The sequence below is a fragment of the Aythya marila genome, assembly GCF_965140915.1.
Source record: "Aythya marila genome assembly, chromosome: 7".
NCBI classification, from domain to species: Eukaryota; Metazoa; Chordata; class Aves; order Anseriformes; family Anatidae; genus Aythya; species Aythya marila.
The window spans coordinates 6,135,084-6,145,854 of NC_139048.1; the positions used below are offsets into that span (position 1 = coordinate 6,135,084).

The 10,771-nt window shown below is 45.4% G+C and overlaps 1 protein-coding gene and 1 long non-coding RNA gene across 2 annotated transcripts; both read left to right on the forward strand.

Moving 5' to 3' along the window:
* Positions 1 to 710: 710 nt before the first annotated feature.
* LOC309880335 lies at positions 711 to 3,002 on the forward strand. The gene is made up of 3 exons (XR_014317947.1): positions 711 to 982; positions 2,160 to 2,364; positions 2,731 to 3,002. It is a non-coding gene; the product is annotated as an uncharacterized lncRNA (long non-coding RNA).
* A 1,745-nt stretch (positions 3,003 to 4,747) lies between these two features.
* Positions 4,748 to 10,503, forward strand: PRDX3 (peroxiredoxin 3). The gene is made up of 7 exons (XM_082765263.1): positions 4,748 to 4,832; positions 4,913 to 4,979; positions 5,071 to 5,212; positions 5,854 to 5,989; positions 7,728 to 7,831; positions 8,978 to 9,143; positions 9,627 to 10,503. Exons 1-7 carry the CDS (start codon positions 4,797 to 4,799, stop codon positions 9,678 to 9,680), a joined length of 705 nt encoding a protein of 234 aa, XP_082621389.1. The 5' UTR covers positions 4,748 to 4,796; the 3' UTR covers positions 9,681 to 10,503.
* Positions 10,504 to 10,771: the final 268 nt, after the last annotated feature.

Genomic DNA, 10,771 nt, shown 5'->3' on the forward strand with positions numbered 1-10,771 from the left:
TGTTGGTCTCTGCAGAAGCCACCAGAGCGTTTGGAGCCTTGCCTTATGACTTTCCTATGGCCGTGGGCATCTTCATCATTGTGCCACCTGGAACACCTGGGTCACAAAAACAGCAACAAAAAATATTAGGAAAAGGTACATGTATTTATATCAATTTTCTCTTACAACAACAACAAAATATTAGAAAGAAAAACATTTATTTATATGAATTTTCTCTCAACAACTCAGCCCTTTAATTTTAGGCCATGTCCACACCCCATGTAATGGAGCAATCAGGTTCTCTGTGAGCGAGGGGAAAAGAACCTCTTCATTATCAGCAAATCCTTGAGTCTCTTCTACTGCTTATCTTATTCTACCCACTGGTGCAAACTCTGGTGCTGAAATACACGAGCATGGACTCGAAGGCAGCGAGGCAGGTAAGAAATAGGCAGGTCTTTTTTTTTCAGGCCTAAGGACCCTGATTCAGTGGTTGTGGGAGCAAAGGGTAAAAAATGGGTCTGAATCATGCAGAAGCAGCTAATTTGGAAAGAAAAATAAAAAAAGTAAATGTTACAAAAAAAAAAAAAAGGTTAAATTGAAAGATGTGTTTTCTATGGTGCTTAATGCGTTTGGTTATTCTGCTTGTAAATAAAACATCTTTCGTTGGAAGCCATTCGAGAGTGGCTCAGGAAAGCACTTTTTGAGTGGCGAACACGAGGGCAAAGCCGGGCTGGCAGCCATCTTCCCTTTATGGGAGAAGAGAGGTTTGTAAATGAAATGCCAGCACCGTGCGAGCCCCGAATGCATCAGCGCAAGGCGAAGAGGAAGGCAGCAGAGCGGCGGGCGATGGATTGCGAGCGGCTCTGACAGATGAGTCATCGGCAGGGTGGGCTCCTGCAGCTCCGGCCAGAAGCAGAGCACAGCACACCCAGCGTTATCCTGCCCCCACAGAGATGGCTCGGCCGCAGCACAGCCTGCTTGAAAGGGCAGGATAAGATCCCAGGTGAGCCAGATGCCTGAAAGGGTTTTGCCTCCTTCTTATCGCTTGGAAACATGCCCTGACAGGAGCTATCACCTACATCCATGTTCCAGCATGGAATTAATGCTGTAAAGTTTCTTCGTGACCACCTCGGAACGGGGCTGTGTTTGCAATTGCTCCCCAAACTTGCCCTACAGAGGGTACGTTTTGTCACCTGCCGCTGAGATGCTGCATCAGCAGGTGGGAACATGCAGGCCCACGAGGAGGCAGCTGCAGCCTTGTGCGGAGCCCTGTGCGGAAGGACAGAGGCTGCCATCTACCAACAGCCACGGGGTGATGCATCGTGTTCTCGAAACCTAACTTTTTCCTTTGCTCTAGGTGAAAATGTTCATGCCTCTGTAGCTTCTCTCCGTTTCCAAACCTTTTCTTGCAGTTATCTGTTTCCTCAAAGTAGAGGACAATTGATTGTTACGGCATTTAAGCATATGGAATGAAATAATCTTCTAGAAGAGCAGAATTTATTTTTTAAATAAGCATCCCATTAGCAGCACAGAATCTGATATTCAATGGCCCACAGCAGCAGGAGATCTGTTTTAGGATTTCCTTACCCCATTCATCAAGCTCAGAGAGAAAAGCTACCTTTCCACTAACATTTTGTTGCACTAATGATGATCTTCCAAACAACTCTTTAAAAACTAACCTTACAAAAAACAATGGTAGCAATATACAAGTAGTACCTAGTACTTCTTAAATCAGCAGATCTCAAAGCTTTTGTTTGTTTGTTTGTTTGTGGTGTTTTTATTTTTGTGGTGTTTTTATTTTTTGTTTTACCAGAAAGGCAAATTTAATTATTCAAAGATAGGGAAAAAGGCACTAAGTGAGAGCAGGCAGATAGGTGTCATAACCAAAAATTGAATTTACATCTCTTCTTATCCATTCAAGTGCTTTAGCCCCCGCTCAGCACCTTGTAGTGACACAAAATTCTCTGCTAAAGCTTGCCGAACTCCTGGGAAGTCTTTCACAAACTTCAGATGTCTTTGAATTGAATTTAAAGACTCCAATCCTTCAAACACTAACACGCACTGCTGATCGCTCACTGCACCATTATGCACCAGCAGTCTGCCACTGCAGGAGGAGATGCAAGATCAGGGCCTGTGGTTTCCCTGATCTTATTTTTTTGTTTGTTTGTTTTCCATCACAGTCTCAGCAACACCATGCATCCTGATTTCAGGAGTGTACAGTGACACAGCAAAGCAGAAAATCAACGAGATACAGAGAAAGATGAGCATGTGTTACCGCTTGGTAAATCCATTTGGAATTACAGATGGCCAGAAGAACCAGGTTTAGCAGCTGCTCCGCTGTGCCCCAGAAGTGCTGCTGAGGAAAAGGCAGAACTCTTTTGCCAGGTGCGCTTTGGCAGAGAAAAAGTCCACCTTCAAATCCTAGGGATGCCCAGTAAAAAGCAAAATGGAAAATAAACCCCTGTGCTAAATGGCAGTAGTTCAAGTTCTTGCCCAGAAGTCTGGGAAACTGAATTATGCTGCCTTCATAACAAAGCATGAGCAATATTTCCCCACCTGCAAGCCAAGTGTTTAAACAAAGAGTTTTAAACAAATATAACTTTCCAGGGAGAGGGGAAGGACACCGTTTTAAAAAATATCAACTGAGAAATTGTGAATAATCATCTGCGGGTGAGACAACCATCCTCAGGAAATCCTAGCAATAGCCTTTTTTTTTTTTTTTTTTTTTTTTTTTTTTCTGCTACAATACAGCTCCCACAGCTGAGGGAAAGGAACTGCTATGGCCTGACCGTATCCCTAACTCAATTTGCTGCCCAGCCTCAGGGGAGCTGCTGCTGGGTGAGTTGGTCTGTTGATGCAGAGGGATGTGCCATTCCAGCAGACGTGAACACAGACGTGCCAATCTGCACGGCTGCTCGAGGAGTCAGCCCAGGTACTGGCTGAGGTTTCTTGGCCAGTCTTCGCCGGTCGTTGCCCTGCAGGTGACCCTTGCTCAGCTCCATTGCTCATTTTTCTGCTGGCAGCCCTCACGGTGTCTCAGCAGTGGCACTAAAATCTCCCCAGGCTGTACTGTGCAGACAACTGCTCCTGCCCTCTCCATCTGCTGTTCTTCCTGGGGGCTCCCAGGGCTGCAGGCTACAGCACGGCTCACCCGCAGCGCATCTGATGTATTTTCTGACATGGAAATAATTTACTCACTTCCACTTTCTGGCTTTGAGGGCTTTTAAAGCAAGAATGCCCCAAACTTTTAGGTAACAGACATGCACATAAGCTGAGTAGCTCAGCCAGCTGGCTCCCCTTGTGCAGCCACCTTCCCAGCGGAGTCCCTGTCCGGCTGGTACTTTCAAGCAGCCCTAGTTCATCAACAGGAGCCAAAGCTGAGCTCAAACACATTCAGGTTTCCCTTAGTGAAACGCTAATGAGAAGAAAGGAATGTGTGAGGTTCCTTAACTCAGAATATGCTGGTTTAGTGACCACTTGTTCATACCTCTGCACACATTCTCAAATGCACTCTCAGGGCTTTGTTAGGAGGTGCTAAGCCTGAAGAGAACAGCTGCAACATCAAAAGCAGTAGTGATGTATGCTTGAATTCAAGGAAATTACTGGATGCAGGAAGCAGTTAGACTATCATGCTGGTGGACCTTGTACTGAGATATCCACATCCCTAATTGTCCACATTTTCCTTCCCCCTTTTCTCACCATGGCTATAGGAAGGAACAGTTCATCCTTCACACCCTTGTTCAGAACACCTTCATTATATTCGTCTCCTTTTGGGCACCTCCATCTTCATCGCAAGCTGACAGCTGCCCAGCATCTCTGTACCATATGAATAGATAATATTATACTCTGCTGGGCAGAGATTTCGTGATTACCAGAGCCACATTTCCACCCGTTCTTGGCATCATCTGTATTAATAAATTCAGAAGTGCCACAGAAAGTCACGAGGAACTGAAACTGGTGTGTCTATAACAGTAAATGTACAGAAATGTGCCCGGTGTGCTTTTGGATGGCACCGACTAACACTGTCCCACACAGTTCCTAGGCATATCAGGGAGATAATAGTGGCTAACATCCAGTCCTAACAAGCAACTTGTGCTCAACCTGCCACTTCTGAATGCTCGGAGGGTTGGTTTATGGAGGTGACTGGACCACACCAGCTGGATGGGTACCAGGAATAAGTTTGCTAACGTGTTCGGAGCCACAGAGGCAGCATCCGCTGAGCTTCCAGGCACTCATTGGCATTGCCTTGGTTGCCTTTGGCCTTGCCCCCAGCTGCTGTAACTGCTGGTGGAGCCAGAGCTCTCCCTACCTCACAAGGTGGGACCTTCCCTTCGTAAAAGGCTGTGGATATTTATAAATATGAGTGTTAAAGCAGCAGGCTGGCCGAAGCTCCCACCGCCAGGGAAGCAGAGAGGTCTGCCTGCACCAGGCGCGCTCCCTCCCACAACACACCCACCACTCCTGCGCTGGACTAGTGACGGGATTTTTGACCAAACAACTACAATCCGACCACGAGTTCATCAAAGAGCCGCCAGAAAACTTTATTGTTGAAGTGTTTCAGCTCGAGCCACGCTCCACTTTCCACCACAGAGCCGGGTCCCGGGGCCAGCCCCACCTCAGCCCCTCACACCCCGGCGGCGAGCGCGGGCACGGCGCCCTCCCCTCCTCACCCTTCCCTGCTCTCTGCCCACCCTCAAACACCCCCCCGGGGCCATGCAGCCTCCATGGGGACACCTCCTCCTCCTGCCTGGGGGCTGGCACCGCCCGCCCGCCTCCCTCCTTCCCGGTCCCTCCTTCCCCGCTCCCTCCCGCACAAGATGGCCGCTGCCTTGGGGAGGCTCCTGCGGAGCGCGGTGAGTGCGCGGCCGCCCGGCTCCCCCCCGCTCCCCGCCGCCTCCCCTTCACCTTCACCCCTCTCCTTATCCCCTCACAGGTGCCCGCCGCCGGGAGGAGGCTGCAGGGCCGGCCCCAGCTCCTCGCCCACCGCCAGCTCAGCCTGGGTAAGCGCAGGGCACACCCCGCGGGACTCCCCCCCCGGGCTCGGTGTCCCGGCTGCGAGCAGCCCCCCCATGGGTTTTTTTGTCCCCTCAGGCGCCTCCCGGCTGGCCCCAGCGGTCACACAGCACGCCCCGTTTTTCAAAGGCACTGCCGTGGTCCACGGGGAGTTCAAGGAGCTGAGCCTGGATGACTTCAAGGGGAAATACCTGGTTCTGTTCTTCTACCCGCTGGATTTGTGAGTGCCCAGGGGGGGTAAAATGAGCCTCTGGGTGCTCCCCGGGCGCTTGGGGCTGAAGGAGCGTTGCTGAAGGTCATCAGGAGCGCTGCGGGTCTGTGCTGTCTGTGGTGTTTGTTTCTGCTATACCCAGGCTGGTTTTGCAAAGCAAATCTGTCTGTTTTTTCATGTGGTTGATAAAGCGTGGGGGCAAACGGGCATCAGCTGCTAAAACAACAGAGCCGGTGGCTGGAGAGCATCTTCGAGCTGCAGGGAGTGCTTCAGGGGTAGTCAGGGCCTTGCTGGTGCCAAATCCCGTCCTGAAGGGGTGAATCGTCCTGGACAGAGCATCCTGGCCCTTCTGACGAACTCTGCTGCATGTGGGCACGTGGGGAGGGTTAACCTGCAGTGCCTCATGTTCCAAGCCTAAATATCTCTGCCGAGAGCTGCTAGTTGAAAAATGGTGGTGGAAAACACCAGCTGGGTGTCCCCTGCAGTTTCTTGAGTCTCAATGGAGCTAAGCAGAAAGCGTAGTCAAAGTTTCCAAGCTAAATAAAATGTGCTGCTCCATTAGTGCCTATAAACAGATGCGCAAGGGCCTTTACTTAAAAGCCATCAAAAGGTTGCCGAATCATTATAGCTTTCTTTCTCTTCCCATCCAGCACTTTTGTATGCCCTACAGAAATTGTGGCTTTCAGCAATAAAGCAAATGAATTCCGTGATGTGAACTGTGAAGTGGTGGCGGTTTCTGTGGACTCCCATTTTTGCCATCTGGCCTGGATAAATACGCCACGAAAGGTATGAATTGGGCAGCTGTTTGGGGCTTTCTTTGGTGGATTGTTTTCTTTTCATAAGAGCTCCCGAGAAGAAGAGTTGAGTAAACAATTATGCAAATATTGACTTCAATAAATATACTGCCTATGGTGATATGTTAAGTAACTTCTGCATTTGATGTAACTCAATTCTGACCTCTATCTTTGTTTTGTCAATCTCTTCCTTCATCATTTGTAGTTGTTTTTTTGTTTTCATTTTTGTTTTGTTCTCTTGGTAGTTCTGTAGGTTACATCGTATCTTTTATACATTTATCCTGAAAGACAAATGTTAAGTGTATATGTCACAGTCTTTAGCTGCTTGTTACAGCTGATGGCTTGTGTGTAATGTCACAGAAAATGACTAGCAGCTGGTTTAGTTACTGTTAACCGATACCTGACAGTGATAACTTCAGAATGGAAGCAGAAGAACAAGCAGCTTAATGGAGCTTTTGTAAGATTTAACCCTCCTTTGCTGAAATGGTTCCACTAAGTTCAAATGGAGGTCTTTTCTTCAGGGAAAGGAAGTGATAGAGAGGGAAGGGAGCCTCTTTCACCTGTGTAAAAATGCATACTTTTGCCATCACAAAGCATCTCGCTAGCTTGGTTAGTTGTAGACAGTCAGATCTGACACAGGAGGGTGCTGCAACTCCCCTGTGATCGGTTCCTGCCTATGTGGTCATGGGGACAGCAGTCCACAGGGGTGCTCAGCATGACTGGACTGGGCTGCCTCCGGATGCATGGCTTTTCCTTGGTAATGTGGGAGGGAGGAGAGTTTGGTTCAGCTAAACCGTATTAAATTGAGCAATCAAGAGTATTTAATCTTCTGCATGCTTTGCTAAAGCTCTAAAATGTGATTATGGACAGCCTTCATTGCTGTATGTGAAAGTTGTTAAGCATATGCCAGTCATGCACACAGAGCGAAGCATTCTGCAGGGTGGAAAGAATTCCATAACGGTGCAGATGGGAAACTGACACCCAGAGGACTTAAGGCCTTGGTTTCTCCAGCATCTGCCTTTAAAGCTCTGCGTGTGAGAGCCTTGTTGCAGGCAAGCATTTGCAAGATCAGGGTCTAAGTGACTGAGATTGCACAATGATTCACTGGTGATGCCAGGAATAGAAAAGCTAACAAATGCCAGTCCTGTTTCAAGGATAGAGAGCTTATCTCTTGCTGTTTCAGTGTTTTGCAAAACTCAGAGCAATCTTGGTTGACTCTCCAAATAGTATTTAAATTGGTTTTGGGGAGAAAGCACCTGCACTGTATACAGAGAGCAGCCTAACTCTGACATACAGAGCATGGCTGATCAAAGCTTTGTGTTTTGTCTGTTTACAGTATAGAGGTTTCTTTTTCTTCCCTACCATGGTCATCTTGTTTGATTTTTAATACTTAGATATGTAATAGATTTTTTTTATTCAAAGTTTCAGTATGGGATACAAGGGAAATCTGAAAATTTCACTGTTTTCACAGGTACCTCTTACCACCAAACCATGCAATCCTAAAATGCTAAGCAGGCTTTCATGTTCTGAAAAATCAAGTGAGTGCTTTTTAAAGAAAGACATCAACAGAAAAGCTAAAATCACTCCCCATGCAGATCCTTTCATGGACAAAATGGTGTTTGTTGTTAGCATACCTTCAGGAACACTGAATTCAGCCTCAAGAAGGAGGGCCCTAAAAAGCATTTGCTAGCAAAATGGAATCTTGCTAATCTTACTCTTTTTTTTTCTAGAGTGGCGGTTTGGGCAAAATGAATATTCCAGTTCTGTCAGACCTCACAAAACAAATCTCTCGTGATTATGGTGTGTTGCTAGAGGGACCTGGCATAGCACTGAGGTAATGCATGATTGCTGATAACTCTGTTAAGGCACAACCCAGTTTAAAACACAGTGAGCTACACTATCTCTTCCTCCAAGGGAAACTGTCCAGGGATCAAAATGAATGCTGTATGCACTTACTCCTGTGGACCTTCTGCTGGATCTCTCCCTCCCCCCCTTTTTTCCCCTCTCTCATCTGAAGGGGTAAGAGACTGCCTTAACTTATATGTGAGAAGCTCCTAAAGCTAGAGGCCACTACAGTTACACAGAATTGAAAAACTGATGTTTCTTTTTCCACCATGGAAATACTAAAAACAGTGGTCCCTTATATATATGGGATTGAGTAGGGGTCTACTGGAGACCTCTGATTCCTGATCACTTTGGATTAAAAGGTTTATGCTGCCTGTTGTTCCCAAAGTAAGCTTGTACTCTTAGCGTTCGGAGAACTCTACTCGACAGAGAAAGGCTTTTCTATGCCATGGAGGGGTGTGGGGGGGAAGTATTTAATTTGGTTTCCTGCCAAGGAAAAAGTGGCAAAAGTCTACATAAGGCTGCTTAAAATTCTGATTCAGTGCTGATTAACAGTAAAGAACAAATTATAGGTTGCCCTAATCTATGCTGTGGTGGTTTTTGGTGTTTTTTTTTGTTTTGTTTTTTTTTTTCCTCCTCCTAAACACAGCAGCTTCTTTGCTAGGAAGGAACTTCAGACACTTGTTTGTTAACAAATTAAATTAATTAGTAGGGTGAGATTGGGACTTTGGTTTCCACAATGGCTTATATATAACAGAAATTAACTTAGTAGTTTAATGCATAAGCAACTCTTCTTTCAGTACATTTGGCTTTTCATATCAAAAAGACATGGGAGGGATGCCAGCTATCACCTTTGAAATACAGATGGGATTAGAAGTTCTGGCTTTGTTATATATCTCGCTGTCTTGATTTAATAGTCTTTATGCACACTCCATGATTTCAGAATACCAGAGCAGTTCACTGGCTCTTAGCTTTTGATCACTGCACTAACAAACAGTATGTCAAATGGGGTGTTGCTGCTCCTCGCTAAGGTGTGCAGCTGAGATTAACGACCTTGCTGAAATGGTTCATCAGTTTCTTGTGTGTTTGGTCTTGGAGTATGGTTTGCATTCCCCAAATTGTTGCTTCATTACAGAGGTCTCTTCATCATCGATCCAAACGGGGTCATCAAGCATCTAAGTGTCAACGATCTCCCCGTCGGCCGTAGTGTGGAAGAGACCCTTCGCTTGGTGAAAGCATTCCAGTACGTGGAGACGCATGGAGAGGTTTGCCCAGCAAACTGGACTCCCGATTCCCCTACAGTAAGCGTCTGCTAAATATCACTGTTCTAAAAATAGACACTGGCATGGTTTTGCATGTCCGAAGGGCTGAGAGCCACTCTAACGTGAGGTGCTTGGCTGAATCTGACTCTGCTTTCTAAACCTTTTATTGGCTGGACCAATTCAGTCTGTTTGTATGATACTAAGTGTGTGATTTCTGTGAAGAAAGAGCCTGACTTTCTTCTAGAAAACACAGTTTGTATTTAAAACTCTTCACTTGTAGTTTCTACAGGTTGTCTTTGTCTTTGGATTTTTTGTTTCCTTAGTGCTCTGCTTGATATTTATCAGGAAAAATGTGTTATGTACTTAATTTACAAGTAGGAACTTTAAACAAAGTGCAGAAATAGAAATAACCCTAGTGTTTTAATAAGCTATGCGTGCCTTCTCTTGGATAAAATGTCAAGTCCATATTTTTTGTATCTCAGTCATAGCATATAATAACTACTTTTTTCTTTTTCTTGACAGATCAAGCCCAGCCCAGAAGCTTCTAAAGAGTATTTTGAAAAGGTTCATAAATAAACGCTCAAATATGCAAACAAAACTCAATGTCTTCAGCATAGGGTAATGAAGAAAGCAGCTGTGATTGTAGAAAAAATAAGTTCTCATTTTCTCATGTTAAGAAAAAAAAATAAACACTGAAATATTTACAGACTCCGTTGTCTTGTTTTAAAAAGAAGGGTAAAAACTAAAGATTTTTTCCCCCCTTTGCAATTTAAGTTTTACAAATTTCTGTAACCAGCAGTGTTGCTGAATATGACAGATAGAAGAAATACAGTTGTGTTCCACAGTGTGCCTGTGATTGTGGTGACTTCCACCCCCGACCCCTCTCTGTTTCTCCTCTTTCCTTAACCAACTTTCGACCAGAAAGCTCCCCAGTTACCTTTTCTTGTGGAAAAAATGCATTTCTGTAGTGGAAGTTTGAAAACACACGTGGACAATACAGAAAACAGAGTTTTCATGCAGAGGTTATTTTTAATGGTATTTTTCAGGGGAAGAGATGAATGTAATATGCAAAAATTAAAGTTTGTTTGTACAAATGCACTATAACTTGAATGTAAATATGTGCCATTTCAATCCTGCCTATGGTCAAAGATACAGCGCAGCTACACAGGACCGTTAACAAGCATCAAGAACTTTAATTTGGATTAGGATATGGTTAAAAACTTAAACCCTAATACTGCACTTACTGAAGCTTAATGACAGTCTTGTTTCATTTAAAGCCATGTTTATCTGCGTGAATCTGCCTCTGGGAAAACTTAAATGTCAATTGTTGTGCTGCTTGAAAACAATGTATCATATCTCCAGCCGTGGCATCATCAATAAATCTTAAGACTGACTGGCAGCAGATGTGTTGCGTTCCTTTTCTTCCACTTTCCCCTCAAAGATGCTCATTTCCCTGTTCTGTAGAAGTTGGATGAGTTGTATTGCATTACAAGTTTTTGTACCTCTGCTCACAACAAGCAGCTGCTGCTGCCTCTGTGCGCAGGGCACAGCCAGTCCTGGGTGGTGGGAGGAAAGTGACAGCGCTGATGGATCAGCTGAAAGGATGCTGAATGGGTTTGTATCTTTCATAAAATAGGTAGTCGGGGGAAAGGTCAGCATAAGGGAAC